Source organism: Zeus faber, assembly GCF_960531495.2.
Source record: "Zeus faber genome assembly, chromosome: 1".
NCBI lineage: Eukaryota > Metazoa > Chordata > Actinopteri > Zeiformes > Zeidae > Zeus > Zeus faber.
The window spans coordinates 25,141,684-25,168,533 of record NC_137193.1 but is presented as its reverse complement, the minus strand read 5'-3'; the positions used below and the strand labels follow the sequence as shown (position 1 = coordinate 25,168,533).

The window sequence follows — 26,850 nt, the reverse complement described above, 5'->3', positions numbered from 1 at the left end:
ACCCAACCAAGTCTGTAAACACAGCCTGGCCAACCTATTACGCTGAACCAGTCTGTACTACTGCCACACATTCACATTGCATCCTGGTGATAGGTTGACTACCTCATAATTGCACTAAAGGCTTTTGGTGGTGTATTGAGCCTTTCACATCCAAAGTAGCTTCTGGTTATGAGACAATCAGGCACCACGTTGATAGTACACGTCGTTCCCAACTTGAAATACATTCTTCAGCTCCACTGACATGAAAGCGTTTCTCTTCATTGTCTAATGTTTAAAGCAATAATCATGGGAAACATTAGCCCTATTCATGAGTCTAATAATTATTTTGATTTGCCAATTATTGTCAGTGGGGAGAAAAGGGCCACTGTAACCTACGGTCATGTGACCAGCGTAACACAAATCCCATTGGCCTCATCTACACAAGCCCTTAATGCAGCACTTGTTCTTCACAGCAGCAAAGTCACCTGCTTTTGCGCAAACTTTTCAAGGAAACGGCCAACGTCTGCAGGTACAAGTGTCCGCTCCAGCTCAGTGATGATGTCACAAAGGAAAGGAAGGCGACTTGGATTGGGAGGCGCGTTTGGGGTGATGGGGCTAATGACCCGGCCCAGTGAAAACCATAGGGCATGTCTCCCGTTTCATGGGTCATTAAAAATGCATCCCCAAGGGAGGATCGGGTAGCACCGAAACAAGCAAACAAAAACACTGCCGCATTAATAATGGAGACCCTGAGAACGATGCACGTACGCAGCATGCACGTACTCAACGGCAAAGGTTGGAGTAGTTGTCCCTGTCACAAATACTATAGTTGGACAGGGAGAAAAAACAATTTGAAGAATTATATACACTCTCTGAGCACTTTATTAGGAACACTATACTTATACTGGGTAGGGCCTCCCTTTGCTCTCAAAACAGCCTCAGGTCTTCTCGCCATGGATTCCAAAAGATGTTGGAAACATTCTATTGAGATTCTGGTCCATGTTGACATCATTGCATTACGCATCCATTCCTGCAGATTTGTCAGCTGCACATTCATGCTGCGATTTCCCGTTCTATCACATCCCAAAGGTGTTCTATTGGATTCAGATGCGGTGACTGGGAAGGCCACTGAAGAACGTTGACCTCATTGTCATGTTCACGAAACCAGTTTGAGATGACTTTTGTTTTGTGACATGGTGCATTATCATGCTGGAAGTTGCCATTAGAAGAAAGGGTTAAATTGTGGCCATGAAGGGATGTACATGGTCAGCAACAATACTCAAATAGGCTTTGGCATTCAAGGGATGATTGATCTGTATTAATGGGCCCAAAGTGTGCCAAGAAAAAATTCCCCACCCCATTACACCACCGCCACCAGCCTGAACTGTTGACACAAGGCAGGTTGGATCCATGGATTCATGCTGTTGGCGCCAAATTCTGACCCTTCCATCGGTGTGCCTCCGCAGAAATCAAGATTCATCAGACCAGGCTATGTTTTTCCAGTCTTCAACTGTCCAGTTTTGGGGAGCCTGTGCCCACTGCAGCCTCAGCTTTCTGTTCTTGGCTGACAGATGTGGAACCCGACGTGATGTTCTGCTGTTGTAGCCCATCTGCCTCAAGGTTTGACGTGCTGTGCATTCTGAGAAGTTTCCGCTCACCACAATTGTACAGTGGTTATCTGAGTAACCGTAGCCTTTCTGTCAGCTCGAACCAGTCTGGTCGTTCTCCGTTGACCCCTCTCATCAACAAGGCGTTTCCGTCTGACCAGCCCGTCTGGCGCCGACAATCATGCCACGGTCAAAAATACAGAGATAATATTTTTTCCTAAGACGGTTGACGTATACATTAACTGAAGCTGCCGACATATCTGCATGATTTTATGCATTTCACTGCTGCCACATGATTGGCTGATTAGATAACTGCATGAATAAGTAGGTGGTGTTCCTAATAAAGTGCTGAGTGAGTGTATTTGTATTCCCATTCACAGCTTAACTGCAGTGTAAAAGCAGGCCTTTTAAGACAGATATGAAGGTCACATTTTTAGTTATCATACTGGAACTCACACTGCAATAATGTTCACATTGCACACTTTGCAAAAGAACCCTCCTCTCCGTAATGCAAGCCATAATACATGTTCCTACCCCACGAGGCGATTTGTGCAGCGGCAAGTTGTTATTGAAGATTTTAGTCCTGCTCCCGCTCCCTCAAATAATTTAGCCTCTTCCAAAAAAAGAAGCTTAGCCAAGTTAGCGCGCTGTCATTTTGACTGAGTGGGGTTTTGCTTTGCCGACCAAAATGCCTGCTGCCATACACCCACTGTTGTAAAGCATTGGCTCAGCTCCACTGTGCATTGGCTTCATCCTTACACTCCTTCCTCACAACCTCCCCTCTCCTCTCTTCTCTTCTGTTCTATTCTGTTCTGTTTTGTTATGTTATGCCGAGCCACAGATTGCATAATGAGGGAGTCGACAGCCTTTGGGCCGGCTTCACCGAGCACACAGGGGAAAACAGTGGTTTAAAGGCTGCGACGGCATCACACAAAGTGATGTGGGAAGGTTAAGTACTTCAGTAAAGGTGAAACCTTTGTGGTGAGGAAGTGTTTGTTTCTAGCAATTGTAGAGTGACGTTGATTCATTAATTCCATATGGTTTTTTGGGGGGTCTTTTCTAGTGGGCCCGCACCACTGAACTACATGGAAGGAGGCCACGCTGGAGCAATGTTGTTAACTGCTGTTAACCTAAATACTGTTGACACAACATTTTGCCAAAATACATGCCAGCGCTGGCGCAAACATTTGAGCAATGGTGCTGCACATACATTATCTGTCGGTCAGAAGAACAGACTGCCCCAAAGTAGAGAAATCCCTTCCATCAGGAAACTAGTTCCCATCAGACAGCACAGTTCCTGGCCAGCGGCCATCTCATTTGAGCATGTGAATCAAAATGTTGTTAAGTGATGCTCCAGATTAGGATGTTTATTTCGATTTTTTTTTTTTTTCTTTTGAACGGCACAGATGTTGACGGGTGCTGCTCATAGGAAACTAACATTAGCCAACGTTGTCAGATTTAAGCTGGCACATGCTGTACATGCAGGCAGGCTAAGCTAGTGGTTAGATCATGGAAAAAAGCTGTGGGATGTTATCACGTCGTCATGTGTCAACATCAGCCAAACATTTTCCAGTTCTCAGTATATATAAAAATACATGCACATTTATAAAAAAGCACTGTGAAGTTCTTGGCTCCCATTTTTTTACAGTTTAACTACGACACTATTGCTTTTTTTGTAATGTGCTGCGTTTTTCGAGGGTATAGTTAGACCGTATAGCCTAGATATATAATTACATTACATAGCACTACATAATACACATATTACAATACATAACATGACATAATTGTTAGTTAGCCCAGTTATAGCCGTATAGCCATAACCGTACAGCTATAGTATGTTCGAGGGTATAGCTATTTGTACAGATCATTGGTGTGAGATACACCCACAAAAAGGAAAATAGTCAAAGAAAAGAGTCAGTGTGTTGGCAAACGGTGCACACTGCAGCCCGGCGTTTGTAAAAGCATCTAATCTGCAGCCACTGACATGACATCTGCGCTCACCAACATTCAGATAACTGACCAGATATCCTCTTATGGCAGCCTCACATCCTTTCATTACAAGTAGCTAAATCACCAAGAGCCCAATGTTTACCATTTTCAAATCGCAGAGGGTTGAGACATACAACTGTAAACCATTTTTGAATGTCACAAAGGCTTGCGGCTGCAATACCGTGGCCATGGAGGAAAATGAGTGCCTCAGAAAGTCGCTGCTCAGCATTCCACCGACGGCAGCGGCAGAATCCAATGCAAAAAGAAAAACCACCAGCCTCTTTCCGTCAGTTGATTCACATTCAGGTAAAGACTAGACAGATTGGAGGGGCCGATTTTAGAGATACTTGGATATCAATTCAGACCGGTGCGCTGCTCCTTACGTCTGCCACATTACAATTACCATAATAACCACAATGTCCTGGCTGGCGAAAATGCAATTTCTCCACAAAGTATAAACGGCATTCAAGTGGAGAGGCGGGGAATCCAAACAAGAGCCTGGAGGGCAGTGCAGGATCGTCCCCAGTCAATCGAGTGGGAGCTTTCTTATTGTCAAAGTCCTGGGGTGACGCTCGGTGGCATGAGGAGGCTTAAGCCGAGCGCAAGAGAGATGTTTGAAAAAAGCTTTGGGGATCCACATTCAGACCCAGGACAGGGAGAAAAAAAACAAAAAAAAACATCGGCTGACACGGAACCTTGTGAGCGCTTGACGGAAGGGAAGCGAAGCCAAGCCCCGCCGGCCGATCAAACACGCCGCTCCGAATGTGGACGGCGCTTCACCGGAGGAATGGGAACAAATGTGACAGAGAGCTGCACGGAGTGTGGAGACATGTTAGATAGCGGACAACAGAGGCAGATATGGCAAAAAAAAGACAATGATGAACATGATGGCCCACTTGAGTCCGGTCCACTGAAGCTGTGATCTTAGGGCAAAGTGGAACAACGGGCAAATTTGGGACCAAAACAGTCAACTAGTCGAAAACTTGTTTGTAAAGATTGTTTCCTACTTGTTTTGCATCACAATTTACACTTAATAAAGGTTTTGGCAACTATGTGCTTCTTTACGCAGAGCACATATTGTCCAGCGATCATCCGGTGAGATGCACGTGTGCTTGTGCGTGGAACGCGCCTCCAAAAGCTGGAAGCGCGCCATCTTTCCATGCGGCTCACGTGGCCATCTCTAAACTAATGAAGGTTTCAAAGCCGGGTTGTTGAAATGATTTATCTGTTTTGAACCGGGTGGCACCGGGAAATATTATGAGAAGAGGAGGTGGGAGGGGCAAGAAATTGTTAAATACAGTATAAAATTAGAGGATTGGAATATTTTTGTCTTTTCCTCCCACTGGGGTCAGGGCGGTCTTGTGCGGGGTTGGGGGGACATTGTGTCTTTCAGCCGACAGGCAAAACAAAAGACAGATCTGTACTTGTTCTGTGCGGCGAGAGGAGGGGCTTGTTATGTGGAGGGGTGGGAGGGCTGCATTTCATTTGAGTGCGCGTACGTGTTTGCATCTGTGTGTGTGTGTGTGTGTGTGTGTGTGTGTGTGTGTGTGTGTGTGTGTGTGTGTGTGTGTGTGTGTGCGCGTGGGTGTGTGTGTGTGTGTGTGTGTGTGTGCGTAAAACGCTCTCGGTGTGGGGCTAGTGGTGTCGTGCTTCAGAATTGAATATTCCATATGATTAACGAGCATCGTTTCTTTTTTAGAACGAGAGAGAGAAAGAGAGAAAACAGACGACAGGGATCCCTTTAATATTTCCACTGAAACAACAGTCACAAAGGAGGAGCGTATTCCCTGCTTGTTCGACCTATAATTGGACAACAAGCTTTGTACTTTGTGTCCCATATTTGTTGTGTAATGAGAGTATTAGGAAGACTCTTCACTACATAGATCTCCAGGAAGCACAAGGATTTAATAGGCATTCTTCATTTTTGTATCATCGTATTGTGTTGATAAGATCTCATGTTTTATGTTGTGCAAAACATGAGATGTCATCAACACAATATATACAACACAATATAAATATATTGTGTTTTACAGTATATATTGTGTTGATGACATCTCATGTTTTGCACAACATCAAACATATATATATATATATATATATATATATATATATATATATATATATATATATATATATATACACACACACACACACCAATCAGCCACAAGATTAAAACCACTGACAGGTAAAGTAAATAACATTGCTCATCTCGTTCCAATGGCACCTGTCAAGGGATGGGATATATTAGGCAGCAAGTGAACAGTCACTTCTTGAAGTTGATGTGTTGGAAGCAGCAATAATGGGCAAGCGTAAGGATCCAAGGGACTTCGACAAGGACTGAATTGTGATGGCTAGACGACTGGGTCAGAGCGTCTCCAAAACGGCAGGTCTTGTGGGGTGTTCCTGGTATGCAGTTGTTATTACCTACCAAAAGTGGTCCAAGGAAGGACAACCGGTGAACCAACGACAGGGTCATGGGCAGCCAAGGCTCGTTGACGCATGTGGGGAGTGAAGGCTAGCCTATCTGGTCTGATCCCACAGAAGAGCTGATGTTGCAAAAATTGCTGAAAAAGTTAATGCTGCTATGATAGAAAGGTGTCAGAACACACAGTACATCGCAGCTTGCTGCGTATGGGGCTGCGTAGCCGCAGACCGGTCAGAGTGCCCATGCTGACCCCTGTCCACTGCCAAAAGCGCCTACAATGGACACGTGAGCGTCAGAACTGGAGCATGGAGCAAGAAGGTGGAAGAAGGTGGCCTGGTCTGATGAATCATGTTTTCTTCTACATCATGTGGATGGCCGGGGTTAGGGTCCGATCCAATTGAGCATCTGTGGGATGTGCTGGAACAACAAGCCCGATCCATGGGGGCCCCACCTCACAACTTACAGGACTTAAAGGATCTGCTGCTAACGTCTTGGTGCCAGATACCACAGGACACCTTCAGAGGTCTTGTGGAGTCCATGCCTCAATTGGTCAGAGGTGTTTTGGCGGTTCTAATGTATGTGGCTGATCTTGTATGTGTATATATATATTCACACATAATATATAATTCAGGGCCAATTAGAGAGCAGGCATTACTGAGCTAACTGTTGTGTTTCATTACAACATGCTAATGCGATTGATCTGCAACCTGTGGAATGTTCATGTTAGTTCTAAATCCCATATGCATGTGAATCTATCAACATACACAAGCTTTATGTTTACAACTAAACTGTTAATCGTGTGAATGCAAAAGCTTTATGCTTAAGGCTGCAAAAAAATGTCCAGTAATCTCCCCAATCCACCTTCCATAAAACTATCCGTTAACACCGTGAATACAGTATATCGCGTGTGAGTGACCTTTGAGGAAAGAAAAATTAAATAAAGTAAAATAAAAAACGACCTTCTTTATTTTAAGATAGCTAATGCGATAAAATCTGTGGAGCACTGCAATGTTCAGACATCTCCGTCTACGGGCTCTCAATTAAATTCTTAACTGGCTGACCTCTTCTTACAAGACAGACTGTTCTCAGAAGGAATTTTGTGGACATGGTGGTTGCATTATGGCCAGAGACAATGAATCATTGACTCAATCCTTCATTAGTTAAACCCGGACAATGTTGTAATCATCCTTTTTCCTTTCCAATGCAGCCGTTTCTGCAATTCACATCAACTACAGACACGACAGATAAACCAGCATATATATTAGGGAAAATGGGTCGGTGTCATTTTTTGAAATTTGCAGCCTCTGCCACAAAACCCGCTTCCATCGTTTCAAAGATAGAAATGGGAGCAAGGAACTACATGAATCATGGCATCTTGCATGAAAACGGTGTGGGTGCAGAACCTGCATGACTAACACATGCACAGCTGTTCTGCTCATGCACATGTCAATTTCCCAGAGGGCAATGTCTTTACCTCAAGCTCTGCATCGCAAAATAGCTACAACTCCTGTCATTGGGGAGGTTAGTCTGAAGTATATGAGTACAAAGTATAAGCCATAATGGAATGCCACAAGATAATATACTATACATTTTAAGCCAGCTATAAAGGCTAACAGAGACATGGAAGAATAAAGATTAGTCCACTCATAAATTAATTTTCTTGCAACCTACTTTAACACCGGAATTTCCAGCAGGGACTAATAGTGTTATCTTATTTTATCTACAATTTATACAGTGGGGCTCTCATCTTGTGTTACATTCGGTGGGTGAGCACAGCATAGGCTTTCACATTGCACACATAGCAATTTCGTACAGCACCATACTCACTGTCATGGGTGAGGTGCTGAAGCGAATCTTCCTCTCTGGCGGGATCTCTTCCGTGTTCTCTTCCGGAAGACCAGGGATCTCTGTGAGCTCTGAGCCGGGATCGTAGACAATATCCTCATCATCACCGTAGAGATCATCCTCAGGATCGGTACAACTTTCCCCCCAACCCTGGTAACAAGCATCTCCATCTGCATTGAAGATTACCCGCTCATTCCCAGTGTATTCCTCACCGGGTTCTTCTTCCAGTCTCTTAGAAGTATACATGGGCTTTCCTTTTCCAGGAATGTCCACGTCTTCCTGGCTTTCCCCAGCTGGGACGTCTGGGCTAGACAAATGCTCAACAGTGGTATCCTCAAAAGCTTTTTCTTGGAGCTGGGCATCATCTATAGCGTTGGAGGGTTTCGACGCCTTTATTTTGTCAATTGGGCTTTTGGTACCTGATTCTTTCTCCTCCTCTTCCCAAGATCCATTGACCTGGCCTCCATTTGTCGTGGCCGGCTCCAAACTGATCCCATCTTTGTCTGTTGCGTCACAAGCCTTGTCTAGTTTATCTTGGGGATCCTCCTGCTCCACAGTCTCCACCAGAGGACTCGGGCTAAGGAGGTCTTCAGAAGATGAGGATATGGGGAACTTTCCCCCTTTTCGATTTTGGTAGGTGCCTCGAACTGGGGAGCTGCGGGAGTCATCCTCACTGAGGTCTCCTCCATGGCGGTGGAACCCATCTGGGGAGTAGAGGGCCCGTCTGCTGACTCCTCTGTTGGAACCTCCCTGGTTGTGATGGTCTGTATTTTCAAAAACTGCACTAAGCTGACTAACGGTTGGCGAGGATGCTTCTGTCCTGGAGCAGAGTGAGTCCAAGGAGTCTGTACTGCCTCGGTTGGACCTTGCACCCCGCCAGTCATCCAGGTGCTCATGGGAACCCCTTTTGTCACGCCCATATGGATAGACTGGTGATTGGGACTGGTCACGTGAATGCTGTTCAAACAGCTTCCTGGTTTCCGAGAACTTTGCTCCTGCGCCTCCGATCCTCTCAGCTGACAAAGAATGTTGGAGCTTGATCACGGACCCATCAGCTTTGTTGATGAAGTTTGTGGGTTTGACCATTTTATGTGGTGAGAGGTTGTCATGACCCTGAGTCTTAGCTGGCACACTCTTGGTGCCCATCTGCATGAACATGTCCTTGATGCGGCTGACGTGCGAGCCGTACTGGCGGCCCCTCGGCTGCTTGACCCGTTCTGGGTCCTTGGGCTTAGAGTCAACATCGATCCGTGGCTGGTCAAAGGCCCTCTTGAGGGCCTGAAACTCGGCACGGTAGGCATTGCGATGGGGAGAGGCACTGCGGAGGTTGGTCCTCTCCCCTGAGGCCTCTGTCTTCAGCATAATGGTGCCTTTGAAGCCAGCGAGGATCTCAACATGGCTGTGGCCTCATTTGAACATGGATGTGTGGCGTCTCGTTTAACCTACTGCAGCGCTGGCTAATCTGATTCAGTGACGTTATACTTCCTTTTCGACCCATTTACTCCTGGGGGAGATAAAGGGATATGTCAGATGTGGTGATAAAGCAAGCAACATGCAATGACCCAAACATAAGTGCAGTACATGAATGACCATATTGGTTGAAAAGAGATATATCATCATCACAGATAAATGGAAGGTAAGTGGCTAAACACAACATTGTATAAACATAGTGATGAAAATACACAACTACTGCCAAATGCCACAAATAGCACTGTGCAGAGGCATGAAGGGCAAGGTTATTATAGAAAAGGATGTATCACATAAAAGCTCTTAGAACATGAGCACTAGTTATGGAAGGCGATTGGACTTTAAAAGCACTCTCTAACAGCAATGCATACTGTTTACCATTTAACATCAATACAGTACATCAATAAAGAGAAGTTCCCTGATATTTTTATGTGTGAGTGTATTTAATGGTTTTATTAACATTGCACACGGAGCCATAGGTTTAAGTAAAACCAAGGTAATAACATTTTTGTATCTGAGGATGCCATGAGTCTCTGGTGGCATTATATGGTTATTGAACTGGCGTCATAAAAATGCTCCAAACCTATATAACAAAACAGTCTCTCTCTTTCTATATTGTGTTTTCCTTTCCGGATTATTTTTTTCTCACCTATGTTCCTGTCAATATATTGGGGGGTTGAGCTGCTTCACGTCATCCCTAACCCATCCCCTAGCTTTCCGCAGAACCATTACTATAGTGGAACTACATGTCAGCACACAAACATGGCTGAGACCTGGTTGAACATGACATGAATACTCATCTCACAACGTATATAAGCCTCCCGAAGAAAACAAACGAATCAAAACTGCATTTGAAGGTGTGAAAAAGTTGCAGTTCATATAAGGCAGCCATGTTATATGTCCTGTACGTGCGCCCAATCAAAGTAACAGAATATGGTCTAAAAAATAAAGTTGGAATGGTGTACAATGAGGTGGTAAAGCAGATGTTAGAATAATGTTTAGGTTTCAGAATGTGCCTCGATCCAAATAAACGTGCACAATTTCCAATTTTTGAGTGTGGATTGTTGACACAGATGTTTATTGCTTATTGCTCATTCTTAGGTTTATTATATATTGTGATTTTTGTGTTATTTTTATAGTTTATTTTTAACTTTTATTACATATCACCAGTTATTTATATTATTAGTTATTATTACTTTATTATTATTGTTGCGTATTGTTTTGATGTGAGCCGCTGGAACACCTGTGTTATGAAGACATATGATGTCGGCATATACAAATAGGAAAATGTTTAGCCTTACTATTATGGTCATATATTAGTGGAATCAAGTCGGAATCAATGAAAAGATATGCCCTGGCAGCAGGGGGACAATGCTGTGGTTAAATCAGATCAGACTACAGATGCATCATGGGCCGGGACACCCTGCACAACCTCTATGGACTCATCTGAATATCATCCATTTGTTCATGACAGAACCCGCGTTATCTTCAGAGACACTCACCTAGAGCTGCCACAATTATTACATAATAATCGCCTGATCGCGACGACATGAACAGATCGCGATATAGTCAGTGGAAAATCGTCAGATTCTCAAATGATACGCTCGCATCCAAATTTCGTGGGCATTTTAAGCCAAATGTCATAGAACAATATAGAATGCGAATTGGGTGAGCTTCCATCAGTTGGGTTCGGGCAAATGAACTGTCCAGACTATTTTTTTTTTTTAAATGCTCCAATAAATGTCTCGTACGCAATGTAGACATGTATTGTTACAAGTTTTATTTTGTGCCACGATTATAGCGGCATAGAACGAACGAAAAAAAGACAACTCAATTTTATTCGCGATCATATTTTATGCAATTTAACCGTCATCTCAAATGCCTCGACGAGCGAGACCGTCCTACATTAAAGTCAGAAAAGGGGAAAGAATACAGCGATGCTGCTGTCGGTGTCGGAACGGACAAACGGACACACACACACACCGCACATCACCCGGACACCTCGGGCTGTTTGGCTCCGAAACTGCAAAAGCACTTGTCCCCCCGTTCAAATCCAACGGGAGCAAAACACCCACGATCTTGAGCCTCATCTAATATTACAAAGCCAAAAGTTCACCATCACAACAACACCCCCCTCGGTGATGCTGCTGCTGCTGCTGCTGCTGCTGCTGCTGCACGGCACAACACAAAGAGTCACTTACGTGTAATGCTCCGGCGCTGTTGGACGGACGCCACGCCAAAACAAAAACGCAGCGCCAGAACGCATCCATTAGAGCCGAGTCGGTCAGAAAACGGCACTTAAATCCCAGGCTGACGAACAGTCCAGGACGGAACGGCCCTTTCGAAACATATTGACACACTGGCCGCGGTCTACCCCGCTACAGCGCCATTGCAGGCAGTGGGGAGGGGGGGGGGTGTGCCAACCGCACAATGGGGGTGACCCGTGCAGTACAGTAGAGCATTGTATCAAAAGCTGCACTCAAACTCTGCTTGCACGAGGGCTATCTCGGTTATCGAGCAAAGCTAATAGTAAATCTACTATACATCTGTGTTATAATACGGGGAGATTCCTACATACAGCACCTATGTGGCAGGTGTTGGACCCCACCGCGGGAATGGTTTGGTCCGGTAGCCTGCACGGAGGGGGATCCGGCGCTGCAGCGTGGAACAGAAGCGCACCTCAACTTCACCTGCTCGTCGCGGGCTGGAGCAGGACAACTGGGCGGGTGCTCACATTTACCTCTTCAATCGACCGCACTTGTTGTGATTGAACTTAGTATTTATCACATAACCCGCACATGCTGGTGTAAATGAGTGCTTTTGCTCAAGAAACGCGGGCCAGTTTTAAGATGCCCTACCTCAACAAGTCGATTTTAGAGGACTAGGCTATATGATGTCACTGCACTATATTATATTTCATTTTATTTTATGCTCCCATTCATTTATTATTAAAACCTACGAGGAATATTCCAAGTATTCTTTTAAAACTACTAGTAACCATGCTGCCACATACCCCTGCCATAGCCTTTTAAATATATTTAGTGCAGAGAGAACATCCTGTAAGTCTGTTAATTTGTACCTTTTTTTGCATTTTATTTACATTTTTAACTTTTAATTGTATTTTTCACGTTACTTGTCTCTCTTATTTTACAACAATGCACCAACCCATTCCAAGTCAAATTCCTCATACATGAAAATGTACTTTGCCAAATAGATTCAACTCTCATTCTGAAGTACCAGGTACTTTTAATACAAGGTTAAAAGACAGCTATCACATTTCAATTTTAAGAATGTTTGATTCCACAATAAGAAAGCTTGACCAAAAACCGCTTGACACCAAAAAACAACTGAGGATCCTATTCTACTTGATAAAATCCATGTATTCTACTTGAGCAAAATGCTAAATGGATGGATTTCTTCAGAGCGGCCGATTGGTTTCCAAGGTGATTTTACTTCTGGTCAATTATAGGAAATGGATAGGCCTCCTACTTCAACTGGGGAGAGCATGAATGTTTGACATAAAATAACAAGGTGTTGATTTTTAAACGCATAAAAAGTGAAAATTAAAGAGTAAAAGCTGTTGGAGGTCAAATCCCAGGGCGATCAAGAGGCAGCATGGGACTGACTACATGTGACGACGCTTCTGAAAGGCAGCTTTGTAAAAATCCCTGTTCCACGATGTGAAATGTAATTTCTCAAGTGATGTTCTCTAAATACATGTGTTAAAGTTGTTTCTTTGGATAGGAACAAAACAGAAATAACATCTTATCTTTATTAAAACAAGCACAGTCCATTAAGAGGGTAAGCTGTAATAGATAATTCTGATACCGATACATTAACCTTTACTTTGTAAATGGTTCTTGCACAGATAGAGAGAGATACAGGATTTATTTTTGTCTTTGCATTGGTCTAAGACTGAGACGTAAGATTTTCCCAAGATTCTGCGATGTGAGTTCTGGGAACATGCTTACAGCTATAGTGAAACGTTACCTGGGGGGCGGGGGGGTTTAACCCTACCATTGAGGTATTGTGTGCTCAGAGTACCAGAAAAGTGGTGGCGGTGATGGCAAAATGGCTGGAGGTCGTACACAGAGGTTGGAAGGCAAGAATCAACTAATTTGTTTACAAAATAAATATATCCAAAAACATTGTTATAGTGGTCCTTTAAGTTTGGCAACAATAACAAAAACTGAACCGAAACACCCTCCCAGCAAGCTGTACACACAACCATCTCTCTCTTTCTTCTACTGTACAGGCAGAATGAGCTTCTTATACACTGCTGGCCGCCTCTCTTGATTGGAACCATCCATTGTTGAATGAGAGTAGGGGGACACAAAATTATTATTCAATCACACATAATCGTTCAAACGCAAAATAAAGATAAAGAATAAATATCGTATCATGTGTGTTTCAAGTAATTCATAAAGAAACAAAACTATTATTGGGGAATGGGTCAACTGGAAAGGTGTGGAGAACCTTGTCACAAGTGGCATCGGCAATACAGTCACTCCAAACTCCAGCCATCTGAAGATGTTGCTAAGCAACATAAAAATAATCGTGAAAGTGAAGAGAAAGAGAGAGAGCGAGAGAGAGAGAGAGAGAGAGATCACATTTCCCTGCCATGACGATAACATTAGTGGCAGTAGCAGACTCATTCTGCTCCACGCTGAAATGAAGTCCTCTGTTTTGCAAGAGGGATTAGGTGGATCTGTGACGTTTACTAGTTGGAGATAGCAGTGAAAGGGCCCCAGAGGCCCCTTAGCTGGGCTTACAAGCCCAGTGGAGCCAGAGGGCCAGAACGGGACCATCTGTCCGCTTGGACTCTCCCTGCAGGGGGGTGGCAAGATTCTATCAAACTTCTCTGACATTCTGCTGCCCCCCTTACAGCTGGGCTTATGAAGTCTGACACTGGGCTGGTGTGTGTGTGTGTGTGTGTGTGTGTGTGTCTGTGTGTGTGTGTGTGTGTGTGTGTGTGTGTGTGTGTGTGTCTGTGTGTGTGTGTGTGTGTGTCTGTGTGTCTGTGTGTCTGTGTGTGTGTGATTTCTAAACACGCCTCTTTTTACTGAGTCAGTCAACAGTAACTATATCTAAACTAAAACCTAGTCAAACCTTTCATCCCTACTCCCCAGAAAAACACACCCTACCAGCATCACAGTAATAGGACCTTGGGATCGTCAGGACACAGTGTAGGGTCCTCATAATTTTGCAATTCATCTGATCGTGTTGTCCTCCTAATTAGTGTCCTCGTGAAAAGTTTTTTATGCTGCTTTGACATAAAATATGTACATGCATCTCCTGATTTACTCTCAGGATTCAAAGAGGTTATTGCGGTCTTTAACCCCAGAAAGCGGTGTTTTGTAAATGTTTTTCGAAATGTGATTCTGTAAACAACCTAAACCTTGTGTGTGTGTGTGTGTGCGTGTGTGTGTGTGTGTAAAACGCTCTCGGTGTGGGGCTAGTGGTGCCGTGCTTCAGAATTGAATATTCCATATGATTTTGGTTGTGTGTGTGTGTGTGTGTGTGTGTGTGTGTGCGCGTGTGCGTGATAAGATCAAAACTTAACGCTTACGATCTAGAGGACACTGCAAATTTCATCCCCTATTATGAAAACCCTTTGAATGTGACCTTGCAAAGGAAAACGCAGGCCAATTTACATCTGATATAGGCAGACAAATACAGGCTTACCTGCAAAGAACTCCGAAATAATGAAATAAGAATGATAATAATAATAAATTATGATTATTTACAACACTCACAACGACGACGACAACAACAACAACAACAACAACAATAATATTATTATTATTATTATTATTATTATTATTATTATTAAAAAATAACAACCCTAATTGTACCCCAGCTGATAAATGGAATACACACCGGACAATAAAGCCCATTTTCCTCTCCAGATGTGCGCGCCGCTCCCAGCCAATGGGAGGCCTGGCTGCCCTCCTGGGGGCGGGGGAAGGAATTCTAGGGAGTCGGGATGAGAGGTTCGACTCGTCGCCGGGACTCGATTCCTGTCGAACGACTCGGTGCAAAGAGTCGGTCGAGTTTTCGTCCGACCCTTCGTCCGTTTGATTCGGTTCGTGGAAAGGGTGGGGGGGGTTCCCTTGTGAGTGGAATCCTCACATTTATTTATTTTTTTGGGCCAAAGAATGCAAACCGTGGATCCCAGAAAGGCTTGAAAAAGCGATCGTCCCCTGAATATAATTCATTTCGGCAGAAATACAAAGCCACACGCGTGGTTTAAGTAATTGACTTGCGTCCAAAAAAAAACCAACCAAACAAAACATCGACGTCGGCGGGAGGAAAGGCGTAAACGTGTCCCGTTGTGTGCGAATTCACCCCGCGCCCCGCTCACGCTTGCGGGGGCGACTCCCGCGAACCCCGAGTCGGTGGACGGGTTTCATTCTGGAAGGGGGGAGTCGTCCTCGCGTCTCGCACGACGCGCCGGGGAGAAGGGACGCTGCGTGTGGCTGTCAGGGCAGCGGCGGCGAGGAAACGCTCCTGGTCCGCGGCAGCTTAGCGAGGAGCCCCCCCCCCCCATCCCCTCCACCGACACCACGCAACATGGGCGCCGCAGCTGTCGCCGTGTCGCTGGCTATAGGTACGCATCGATCAGCCGGTTCGGACCGTGAGCGTTTGAGGCGTGTGTGTTGGATGGAGTGTCCCGCTGCGGGCAGGCTAGGCGGCTATGCTAGCGGGCTCCGTCGTCCCCCCCCCTCCTCCACCGAGTGGGAGTCGTGGAAAAAATGGAGCATCAGGCTACGTACGCCGTTACTTGTGGGGAAGCAGCTCCACAATTACAACCTAGAGCACTTGTTGGGACACTTGTCTTCTTTTTTCTTTATTATTATTATTATTATTATTATTATTATTATTATAATTATTATTATTAGGTTGCCTTTTATTAATGTAAAGCACGTTGAGTTTCATGTTGTGTATTGAAACTGCTGTACAAATAAGATTTATGCTTATTATTATTATGATCAATATTAGTAGCTGTAGTAGTAGTATTCATAGTATTGTTATTGTTATTGCTATTGTATTATCATCACGATTGTTATTATCCGCTCAGCGGTAGGAGCGTCTCGCCAAAACGAGTGTTGTCAAATGCATGTGTTCATAAACTGTACATATAAATGAGCGTATTGCGCAACCGGCGCCAAGTTCAATTAAGACCGCGCTGTGACGCAGTCGAGAATGAAAAGCCGAAGGGGCAGGAAGTTCAGTGTGTATCATAAAACGACATCATCTCCATCACAACCTCGATTTCAATCAAACACACGGAGGGAAACGCCCTCGTTGCCAATCCCATAGCGAGGCACTAAATAGGAGGGGGGGGGGGGGGAAACAAGTACCCCGGGTTAGAGCGAGATGACATCACACCCTGAAAATGCCTCCATGGTAGAAACCGGTAGAAAGTTGTTTTATATTATAGCCCTTATTAGGAATCATGAAAGTAATTCTAAATAAAGAAATAAAACATATGTCGATAAAGTTGATCAGTTATTTGGGATTTAAAATATGCCTTCAGCCATAACCATTTACCTTATGTTTGTGTCAATCCACTAGTTTACACTTTGCATGCCTGTGATGCCAAACACCCCAATTTATACCAGAGCAATATGGAGCCTTCCATGGGCCTAAGGCAGAGAACAGCCCTGTACAGAGATGGTGAGTGCTGGCCATGTGCTGTGGTGTTCATCGTGTGTTGACCCTGCCGCCCCCAACCCCCACCATAACACAGTGACCATGCTTGAGTGGTTTCCTATTAATAGTGGACTTTTGTGACTTCGGTAACTTTTTTTTTTTAATCTCTCCCGCTCGCCTCCGCTGTAACAAGCTTATTTACTTAATTTCTTCTCTAATGCTGACAGTTGGTTACAGAATTTCCCCATAACATGTTAAACATTTAACAGTAAAACCTAGGCCCTACGTCTCCATGACTGAATCGATGACTTATTTTGTCATGAAGGCAATTTATTCTGAAATTGCAAGTGACATAGTAATGACAATGTTGTAAGTAAATCCATTTCTTGCCTTACCTTAAAGAAGGAAAGTTATGAAACCAAACTGTTGGTTTTTGCTGTCCCTGCTGTCGTCAGCCACCGTCTTCATCCTGTCTGAAACCCAGTACTTTCTCTTCCAGGTCTGCATTTAGAATAGTTAGCCTCAAACTTAAACCAAAGTTCTAAATCCAAACAGTAGAATTCTTTGTTGTTTGTGCTTCACCGCTGAAAACCAAAGAAGCACATGCGTTTCCTCCTGACCTGAACAACACGCACAGAGCTGATTCAACATAACTAAAGGACCCTGTCTGTGCCTGCACTAACAAGCTGTAGAGGGACAGGCGCAGTTTATCCTCTTTTCTTAGCCAATGGCGTTCTTAAACCAGGCATCGCTCCTGAGGCTGCGGTTAGCCCTAAGTCAGTCAATAAAACCATAAAATCCAGTTAGCCATTCCCACCCTCTGCCATGCCTGTTAGTGATCTACTGTCAAACAAAAAACACATGCAGGTATGTGTGTGCGTAGGTGATGTGTGGCTCTGTGGACGTAGAAAAAGTGAAAAAGTTTATATATTTGAAATGGATAAGAGCTATTGTATATTTCAGTGTTTACATTAGTTTCTTGGGTAGTGTACCACACTTGGTTTGTTGTTGAGCGTGTACATGTATGCATCTCTGCTGTAGCTGGAGCCTACAGGGTAGTCTCCAACAAGCAGTTTAGCATTAACCTTTAATGACTAATGTATTAGATAGGAGTCGGCAGTCCATCATTTAGAGAAAGGCCGGCAGTAAATGAGTAAATGCCGCTGATAAGCAGATCCGCTGCTATCAGCCCACCTCACTGTAGCTTAGCCAATGATCTTTGCTCACCTTGGCTGCATTCCCTGTGGAAGTGGCAGGTAAGAGGTGGAAGCTAAACTAAGGGAATACATCAGGCCAACAAGAACCCTTGAAATGGAATAACAGGAGTTTCCAAAGACATACGCCCATACTGCTTGTAAGTCTGCAAGTAAACACGTCGGCCCTGGTGACTCCTTCGAGGGTTGACAGCAGGAAGCGAGGCTAGAAATGCATTTCATTTGCGGCTGGTCATTATTAATTCCTTAGACAGATAAGGGGGAGGACCAGGCCATCTGGTATTTTGACTTGTCTAATCTCTGTGACGTTTCATTGTTGCCATCACCACATCAAGGGATCCTTGAGTAGAATATAATGGCCGGTGCTTGACCCCAGCCGAGAGTGTGTGGCCTTTGTGCGGATGAAAGATTAAAGGCGAAAACTGGTGGAGTTACAGAATCCGGCACTCATGACTACAAGGCATTGTGGGATGTGTGGATGGACCAGATACATAATTGAAGTCGGTGTGGTGAAGGTGAATGAGGTTTTATTCTTGGCCCCAAGAATAACCTAGATTCTAATTCCATGGGTGTAGTTTAAGTAGCAAAAAAACTGTGTTTTTGTAGATTGGTAATGCTCTGCTAGTTCCAGATACCTCTTAATTGAGGGTGATACACAGGATATAACCTAACAATTCACTAAAGCCACGTCTAGGCCTGTTGGCCGCTAAATTATATTGATTGTTTCTTGCTGTGACCAAACCCTTGGGGACAGGGGACATATGGCCAGTGTGATGTCTGGTTGCGGCAGCAGCTGTAGCCCAATTAAGTGAAGGGCCATTTTATAATCTTACACTTTCCAACTGCCACATTTAGATTGTATCTGGGATTCCTTGCAGAATGTCCACGTGGACCTATAGAATAGTGCCTGGCCTCGTTGGATCATTTAGTTTTTCCAATCATCTTATCCTCGTTCTGACTTGAATTTAACCCTCTGACGACCCTCGCTCCAGTTAAGTCCCTTAAACCCCAGATTTGTTGACTTACATTTCTCCTGGACACTCACTAAGCAAGAAATCCTCGGCGGAGGACTGTTTTTAAACTACGGGGATCAATGGACTTGATTCTATGATAAAGGTGTTGACGAGGAAGAGGAGGTGAAGAGAAGAAAATGATGGTACGGTAGTGGGGGTGAGCTCCACCCACAGCTGATCCAAGCCCTCTGCTGGAGATGTTGTGGATGTCGGAGCTCTCTCTTCTCCACCTCCCCCACACACACTCGCGCTTGAAAAAAGTTACGATACCTATACCAGTACCTTTAAATACCCTTGATTGGCTGCGCGTAAAACCATGCAAATAGTCATTTTTTTCTAGATCTGGGTACAAGAAGTAACGAATGCAGGTATCGTTTGACGAGGGAAGTTGTATACTACTCGTTATTAGGGTATTTCTGTCGTTACATTGAAGGTATTGAGTACCAATACCCAGCCCTGAGCGGGACTAAGAGCGTGATGAAGGCAAGCAGAACGAGACAGATGAACACCCTTTGTTGGTACTGTATGTGTGCTACGTGTTTTGATTTTGTTTTGGGTCTCTTGCTCCCTCACCGCTGCAGCCTGGACCTGATTTTCCTGCCCCCTGGCTCTATGGTTCTTAACGCTATATCATTTCCAGCACATTTCCACCACTATTAAGTGGGGAAATTGAGTTTCTGCCTTCACGCTTGGCTGTAACTGTACTCGGTTGCGTGGAAGCGAAGGCAGTTATGCTTATGAAATATCACCGTGATATCTCGCTTGATCGCAGGAACCCGAGCGTTTGGTTTCATCCTCAAAGCCCTGCTTTTTTGAAGCTGTTGCAGCTGTCGGCTGACACCGCCTGTCCTTTCCCCGTGCTCCAGTGGTCACCATTTTGTCGAGGTCGCACGCAGACCGCAACGTCTACCCGTCTGCAGGCGTCCTGTTCGTCCACGTGCTGGAGAGGGAGTACTTCAAAGGAGAGTTCCCTCCCTACCCAAAGTCAGGTATACCCTCAGTACCTTCCATGAGAAAGAGCTCTGTGGCTATAAGTTCACAAGCAATCAACGGCTTTTTTGCCCGACCCAAAACCGCTCTTCTCCGTAGGCGATGCCATCAACGACCCCATCACGTTCAACACCAACCTGATGGGCTATCCCGACCGGCCCGGCTGGCTGCGCTACATCCAAAGGACCCCCCACAGCGACGGCGTGCTCTACGGCTCCCCCACCGCCGAGCACGTCGCCAAGGCCACCGTCATAGAGGTGGGTGGCCGGCGCTTTTACGTTCTTGACACATGGAAGGATAATATGGACACATGGGTTGTGTATTACATGTGACATCGATGTTACAAAGTCGTCAAAGGCTGAGCTTGGCTAATGTTTCTTAACTTCAGAAATGGCGGTTTGGAAGCGCTTTAGGCTCCCAGAGTCTCAAGCCTTAAATTCCATTATGTTTTTGGTTTTTTTCTGCCGTCTTCCCCGTTTCCTTAAGCCACTGTAGCGGTTTCTTTCCCAAAAGGCTTAGCAGCAGGCATGTGGCTCTATACTGTGTTCCGGTCGGGTCCTATGGTCCGTATCTAGCTGAGGCATGTCCAGGGAGTCGCTGCCATATAAGCTGCATTGATCTGGTCTTAAACTTTCCCCTTCTGTGTGTGTTTGTGTTGCAGATTACAGCTTATAACAGACGCACCTTCGAGACGGCGCGCCACAACTTGGTCATAAACATCATGTCCACCGAAGGTAAGGGGCAAGAGGAACCCACCCCCCTTGATTGAATATCAATCATCATTCCACTGTTGAAGTGTAGTAGCTCGTTGCAGTGACATGTCGGAATCGTCAGGCCGTGGAGTCAAAAACGTCCATTCCAAACAGAGGCGCCACTGCTTGGGTTTGGTCATTCATTTTATTTGGATTTCACTATTTTAAAATCAACCGGCACGATGTGCTAGCCTGGGAATCAGACTAGCACCCATTCCAACACATGTCCATTCCACCTTGCCAGGGTCGGGCCAATCACAACCGTTCATCTGATAAGGGGGGGGGGGGGGGTTTGATACGAAGACGATACAGAGGAGTGCCGTTGAGGCACCTTACCAAGATGGCTCCCGCTGACGTGGAACAGTGTTGAATCCGCTATCGCCAGAGCGTTAAACAAGCGGGACGGTATATTTTCTTCAAAAGAAGAACAAACAACTGCACTTTAAGCTTTTGTTGATAAGAAAAACGTGTTTGCCGTTCTTCCGGCAGGATTTGGTAACAGTCGAATTTACCAACTGGCCCCCCCCCCCCGCCCCCTCGCCCATCACACGTTTCGTTGCTCTGACTGCTTGTACGTCTGTAGGTTCATAGGTTTATCCTCATAGACGACACCCATGGCTGTCTTCGTTCGCGAGCATTCACGGGTGCCGCTGTTCTCCTCCCTCGTGGCTCCTCCGCAGAGTTCCCGCTGCCCTACCAGGCGGAGTTCTACATCAAGAACATGAACGTGGAGGAGATCCTGGCCAGCGAGGTGCTGGGAGACTTCCTGGGGGCGGTGAAGAACATCTGGCAGCCCGAGCGCCTCAACGCCATCAACATTACGTCGGCGCTGGACCGCGGCGGCCGCGTGCCGCTGCCCATCAACAACATGAAGGAGGGGTGAGGGCTTCCCACGCCTCAGGGATCCTTTCAGAAGCGACGGCTCCGTCGCCGTGAGCGCCTCCAGGCTGCCCAGTCGTTTACAAGATTTATTCACTACGAGTCTCACATATCTACATAGAAACAGTTGTAAATGTTTTGGGTGTGCTTTGAGTCTCTTTCATTTCCTGCTTTTAAAAAAAAAATATATATATACAGTATATATTACTCACACTTTAGGTTCATTCTTTCTGTTTAGTTTTTAGATATTTCAAGACTTGGTTTTGATTTAGGAGCCGCATTGTATCAAATTGAGAAACCGACAAACTAAATGGAAATGAGTTAGATTGACCTCGGAGTATAAGATTATTGTCTCAAAATGGAGCTACAACCGGATGATGCATTTGCCGAAATGCATTTTTAAAATACGTTTCCAAACACCATTATAAATGAACGAGTACATGTCAGAGAAGAACAACCACGCTGCTCGCTCCATGGGCGACCTCCCCGCATCGCGCGCATCTCTCAGTTCACCTGCGTTTTGCCGAGGTTTCATTTAGTTTGGTTGGGTGGGGGTTTTTACTGTTACCACCCTCCGCATGGACGTGATGAAAAGTGGTTGGGGTATATCGTTGGGTCCCCTTTTCTGCGCCCCTAGTTATCAGGTGTTTTAACCATGCGCCCCGCTCCTCAGGGTGTATGTGATGGTGGGCGCCGACGTGCCGTTCTCGTCCTGCCTGCGGGAGGTGGAGAGCCCCCACAACCAGCTCCGCTGCAGCCAGGAGATGGAGCCCTCCATCAGCTGCGACAAGAAGTTCCGGGCGCAGTTCAGCATCGACTGGTGCAAGATCTCCCTGGTGAGAGGCGGAAATCAGACATCAAATGAGGAATAGCTTGATATTGATTACTGATGATATTTTGGGGATGACTATTGGTGCTGTAATGTGATATTTACATGGCAATGTATTGGCCAGCCCTAGTCTACTTTACTGTAATGTAGTCTTAAAGAAAATAGCGAAATAGTAAATAATGGCTCATAACTAAAGTCGCAGACGATATGTAGATATATCGTTGTTTCTTCGATAACGATATATCGCCCAGCCCCAATTTTTTAATGATGTCGCTTCACGTGTCTTTCAGGTGGACATCACCAGGGTGGTCTCCGTACACAGGAACTCCCCAGACCTGGGCCCGGGGGTCCTGGCCGAGTTCGGGGAATACAACCCCCCCTCGGAGTCCCTGAAGAGCCGGGACTACTTCTCTGACTTCCTGATCACGCTGGCGGTGCCCTCCGCCGTGGCGCTGGTCCTGTTCTTCATCCTGGGCTACTCCATGTGCTGCAGGAGGGAGGGGGTGTAAGTGCCGGCCCTCAAGCTTTTACATTGATATATATACAGACAGTGTATAGGATAAACATATATAGACAGAGGAGAGATTTGAGCCCTTGGATTGGAATTGCAGCTTCTCATTACCGTCCAATTCTATTTATTTTAATTTTTTTCGGGGGGGCGGTGCTACATCAGCCATAACGTCTCATACTAGGTTTGTCTTTTTGATTTTCATGTGCGTCCGGATAGTTTTACCAATCTTCAATGTCCTCAAACCCCTGTCTCGCCCCATCCGTCCATCCATCCATCCATCCATCCATCCATGCATCCATCCATCCTCCTCAAACCTCCCCTGCCAGCCGAGGCTCCGCCCACTCCTCCATTCGCTTCTTTGTGGTTGTCTCCTCAACTATTAATATTAGTATTTAATTCATCCATTTTTGTTTTGTTTCTAGGGAAAAAAGAAACATGCAAACACCAGAGTAAGTGTTTTACCTCTCCTGTGTTTTTTTCTTTTCTCGCTTTGTTTCTTTCATTTAATTCTTTTAATCTTTTGGACCCCCCCCCATCCCTCTCCCGTTTAGTTTGCTCTTTTTCTCATCATGTTGCCATTGACGACATCCATTCATACGCTCATCTTGTCAGTTGACGTCCATTCATCCAATAGGCTGCTCTTAAAAAAAAAAAAAAGAAACCGACAGCACTAGGGGAGTTTATTTCGGTTGCCCGTAGCAACGAATTGCAAACATTTGACTGGAAAAAAAAAAAAAAGTCCTTCAGAGTTTCAGATCAGGTTTGTGTTATGATTCTGTTGTTGTTTGCATGGAATAATATACTCTGGATAAAATCCCGCATAATGCGCGCTTAGTGAGAAATCGGACACCGAACAACATTTAAAAGAGTCTCCCGACACGTAACCCCGGCTCCTCTCCGCCGTCCAGCATCCAGCTGGTCCACCACGGCTCCATCCAGAAGTCCACCAAGGAGCTGAGGAGTATGTCCAAGAACCGCGAGATCTCCTGGCCGCTGTCGACGCTTCCCGTCTTCAACCCCGTCAGCGGCGAGGTGGTGCCGCCGCTTCACCCGGACAACTACGAGACCACCAGCATGCCGCTCATGCAGACGCAGACGTGAGTTTGGGGGGGGGGGGGGGGGGGCCTCCGGGGCGAGGGCCCCTACGCGCTCCCATGCTCATTAGGAGCCACATAAACGTATGGCTTAAAGGGGGAACAATGCCAGCGTTGTCGGAGTTTGTTTACGGCGCCCGCAGGCTCGGAGCAAATAAGTCAAAGCCTTGCTAAGTCAGAAAGCAGGGCTTAGAGGGGTTTCGGTCCCATGATTTTTACAGGAATGGGCTTGAGACCTCGAAATACACCGTTGTATTCACTGTACTCTCTGTATACTTTCACGTGGTACGCGGTGTTCTTTGGGCGCTATAAGATCCCGTTTGCCATGGAATGATCTTTTTTTTTTTTTTTTTTAGGAACCTGCAAAATCAGATTACGATACCACAGCAGCGGCCATCAGGTTGGTTACTGATCTGTTTTGCTGTGTGTGTGTGTATGTGTGTCAACGGGTCCTGTACTAACACCAGAAAACATTTTGAAGGATCTGTCTATTTAGGTAAAAGCTTTACGCCTCAGACGCGCGGTTGAAAGGGGAACTCTGTATTTAGGAGTGTGTTAGAGCGCCCTCTTGTGGGGAATGTTCTTTTGACTTCCCATGAGGCTTCCAGCACTAACCTGTTGCTCTCTGTCCGTTCACTGCTAACAAAGGAGACAATTATGTCATGTCCACATTTCGGAGGCTGGAGGTGGGTGTTCCAGACAGCTTTTGGGAATTTTTGTCTTTTACCATTTCTTGTCCTGCAATAAATGCAGAATGCTTCTGAGCCGTGGCGATGTCAATTCCTCTCAAGTGTTGTTGCTCTGATGTAATATAATTGTATAAGCAAATGCAAATCATTTGTTGTTGTATGAACAGCAACCGAAACTGATTACTGGATAATATATTCAATTAATTATTTGAGAAATGTATTATTTGATATCTCCTGTGTTCCAGGTAAATGGTATTCCTGAGGAGAGGAAGGTGGCCGAAGCGCTGAACTTATGACTACACATTTAGTCTCCGTCAACTTCTATAACTTTTGTTTAAATCTTTTTTTTACATTTGTGCCAATCTGCATGCCTCCGACATTTTTCTCATCAGTGTGCACCAACTTGTGTTGGAGCATTTAGCATTTAGGAAAAATGCACCTGAGTGAGTGTGTGTGTGTGTGAGTGCTTCATTGTTTACAAAGCCACGATAGCATATTTTGGAATATTTTATGTAAATGCTATAAATGAAAGGATTTACCTGTTAGAATCTTAACTTGCCTCTGCTTGCACAAAAAAGTCCTCTTTGAGGTAAAGGGGGTTTGACATGAAAGTGCTTTAACTGTTGTGTGTGTGTGATGGAATTTGTGTATCTCGTGTCACATGATAACAGTAAATCATTTTTTAAATAATCTCTCCTTTGAGTTTCATTAAATCCCAAACAACATAAACTGTGTCAAAGTCACTTGAAAGCTACTTATCCCACTCAGAAACAAGTCGAAAGGGGACATTTTATGAAGTTATGTATTAACAATAGCCAACGCAAAGGCTTTTATAAATAAAATGAATACATAATCACATTAAGACATCACAAAATAAAGGACATAAAACATATTCCAACGAGGCTTTGTGTAAGGTTATAAATAGTCGCTCGTACAAATGAGCAACAAAAACAAAACAACCCCAAACTAGATCCAAGATTCAAACTATTAAGGCATATAGTCGTTAATCGACTTGTAGCCTTCGATTGGCTAAGAAACTAATCCTGCCTATGCTTGAGGAGGTGGAGCTGGGTAATAAAAGTTAGCCATTAATTTAAGTCAGTTTAGAGCCAAAAGGTGTGTCCAAAAGAACTCCAAAAGTCTGTAGATGGGTTCTTTTTTGTTTCTTTTTAGGAAAAGGGAAAACTCTAAAAAACGTGGCCCTCGCTGTTTACTTCTCTTCTCAGCTACATCAACATGTACAAAAACAAACAGCAACCGACTGGTATCTTCCCAACGTGCAATTCAACTCTCAGAAACCACCTTTGAACCCATTTTGATAGTAGTTTCAATTATTAGTTGTTTTTTTTTGTTTTGTTTTTTTAAACATCTGGAAAGTCCTCGACTTGGATCGACGATGCGAGCACGGCGAGCTATTGACCAGTTGCATTTCACCACACAAGACATTGTGTATTGATTTGGACGACGCCAACCTCCCACGAATGTCCACATTTTGATGATTCGACGAGCGAGTTAACAGAAAATACTTCCGTCCCTTACAAAACAGTAACAGGTCGCTTCGCATTTAGCGGGTCGTCCAAATACAAATTGGCTTGAGTTATGTTATTGCAACGGAGGCACAATACAAAGTGAGTGGAAGCTGAATCTGACGTTATGCGCTGGAAAACAGACGAATTGGCCGCAAAGCAGAGCAGTCTTTAGGTCAAGTGGAGAAGACACTTAAAACTCGTTTGAATTTCACTCGATCGCAAGAGGCGGTCTGGGTATGATGGTAAAAACTGAGGGAAAGGTGTGTGTGTGTGTGTGTGTGTGTGTGTGTGTGTGTGTGTGTGTGTGTGTGTGTGTGTGTGTGTGTGTGTGTGTGTGTGTGTGTGTGTGTGTGTGTGTGTGTGTGTGTGTGTGTGTGTGTGT

The 26,850-nt window shown here is 45.0% G+C and overlaps 2 protein-coding genes across 3 annotated transcripts in view; one reads left to right on the top strand and one right to left on the bottom strand.

The window, feature by feature from the left end:
• The window catches only part of ppp1r9a (protein phosphatase 1, regulatory subunit 9A), a gene marked incomplete at both ends in the record, with an annotated part of 44,761 nt that extends 35,554 nt beyond the window's left edge, over positions 1–9,207 (bottom strand). Inside the window, one exon of the mRNA XM_080018408.1 lies at positions 7,828–9,207. Coding sequence (XP_079874534.1) covers positions 7,828–9,207 — 1,380 coding nt within the window. The remainder of the gene's footprint in view (positions 1–7,827) is intronic.
• Positions 9,208–15,818: 6,611 nt separating this feature from the next.
• Positions 15,819–25,629, top strand: sgce (sarcoglycan, epsilon). 2 transcript variants are annotated; one of them, XM_079999062.1, is made up of 11 exons: positions 15,819–15,922; positions 20,062–20,184; positions 20,285–20,442; positions 20,847–20,919; positions 21,618–21,816; positions 22,490–22,652; positions 22,936–23,150; positions 23,579–23,605; positions 24,065–24,253; positions 24,607–24,650; positions 25,185–25,629. In XM_079999062.1, the coding sequence occupies exons 1-11, from the start codon at positions 15,886–15,888 to the stop codon at positions 25,199–25,201; spliced, it is 1,245 nt and encodes a 414-aa protein (XP_079855188.1). In that variant the 5' UTR covers positions 15,819–15,885; the 3' UTR covers positions 25,202–25,629. The 2 variants fall into 2 exon arrangements, with proteins under 2 accessions (XP_079855188.1, XP_079855189.1); XM_079999063.1 differs by lacking the exon at positions 23,579–23,605.
• The last annotated feature ends 1,221 nt before the right edge of the window (positions 25,630–26,850 follow it).

Coding starts and splice junctions, on each gene's coding strand:
- sgce (XM_079999062.1), top strand. CDS start 15,886: ATGGGCGCCGCAGCTGTCGCCGTGTCGCTGGCTATAG. Junction 15,923..20,061: donor CGCCGTGTCGCTGGCTATAG/GTACGCATCGAT, acceptor CCCGTGCTCCAG/TGGTCACCATTTTGTCGAGG. Junction 23,151..23,578: donor TGCTGCAGGAGGGAGGGGGT/GTAAGTGCCGGC, acceptor TTTTGTTTCTAG/GGAAAAAAGAAACATGCAAA.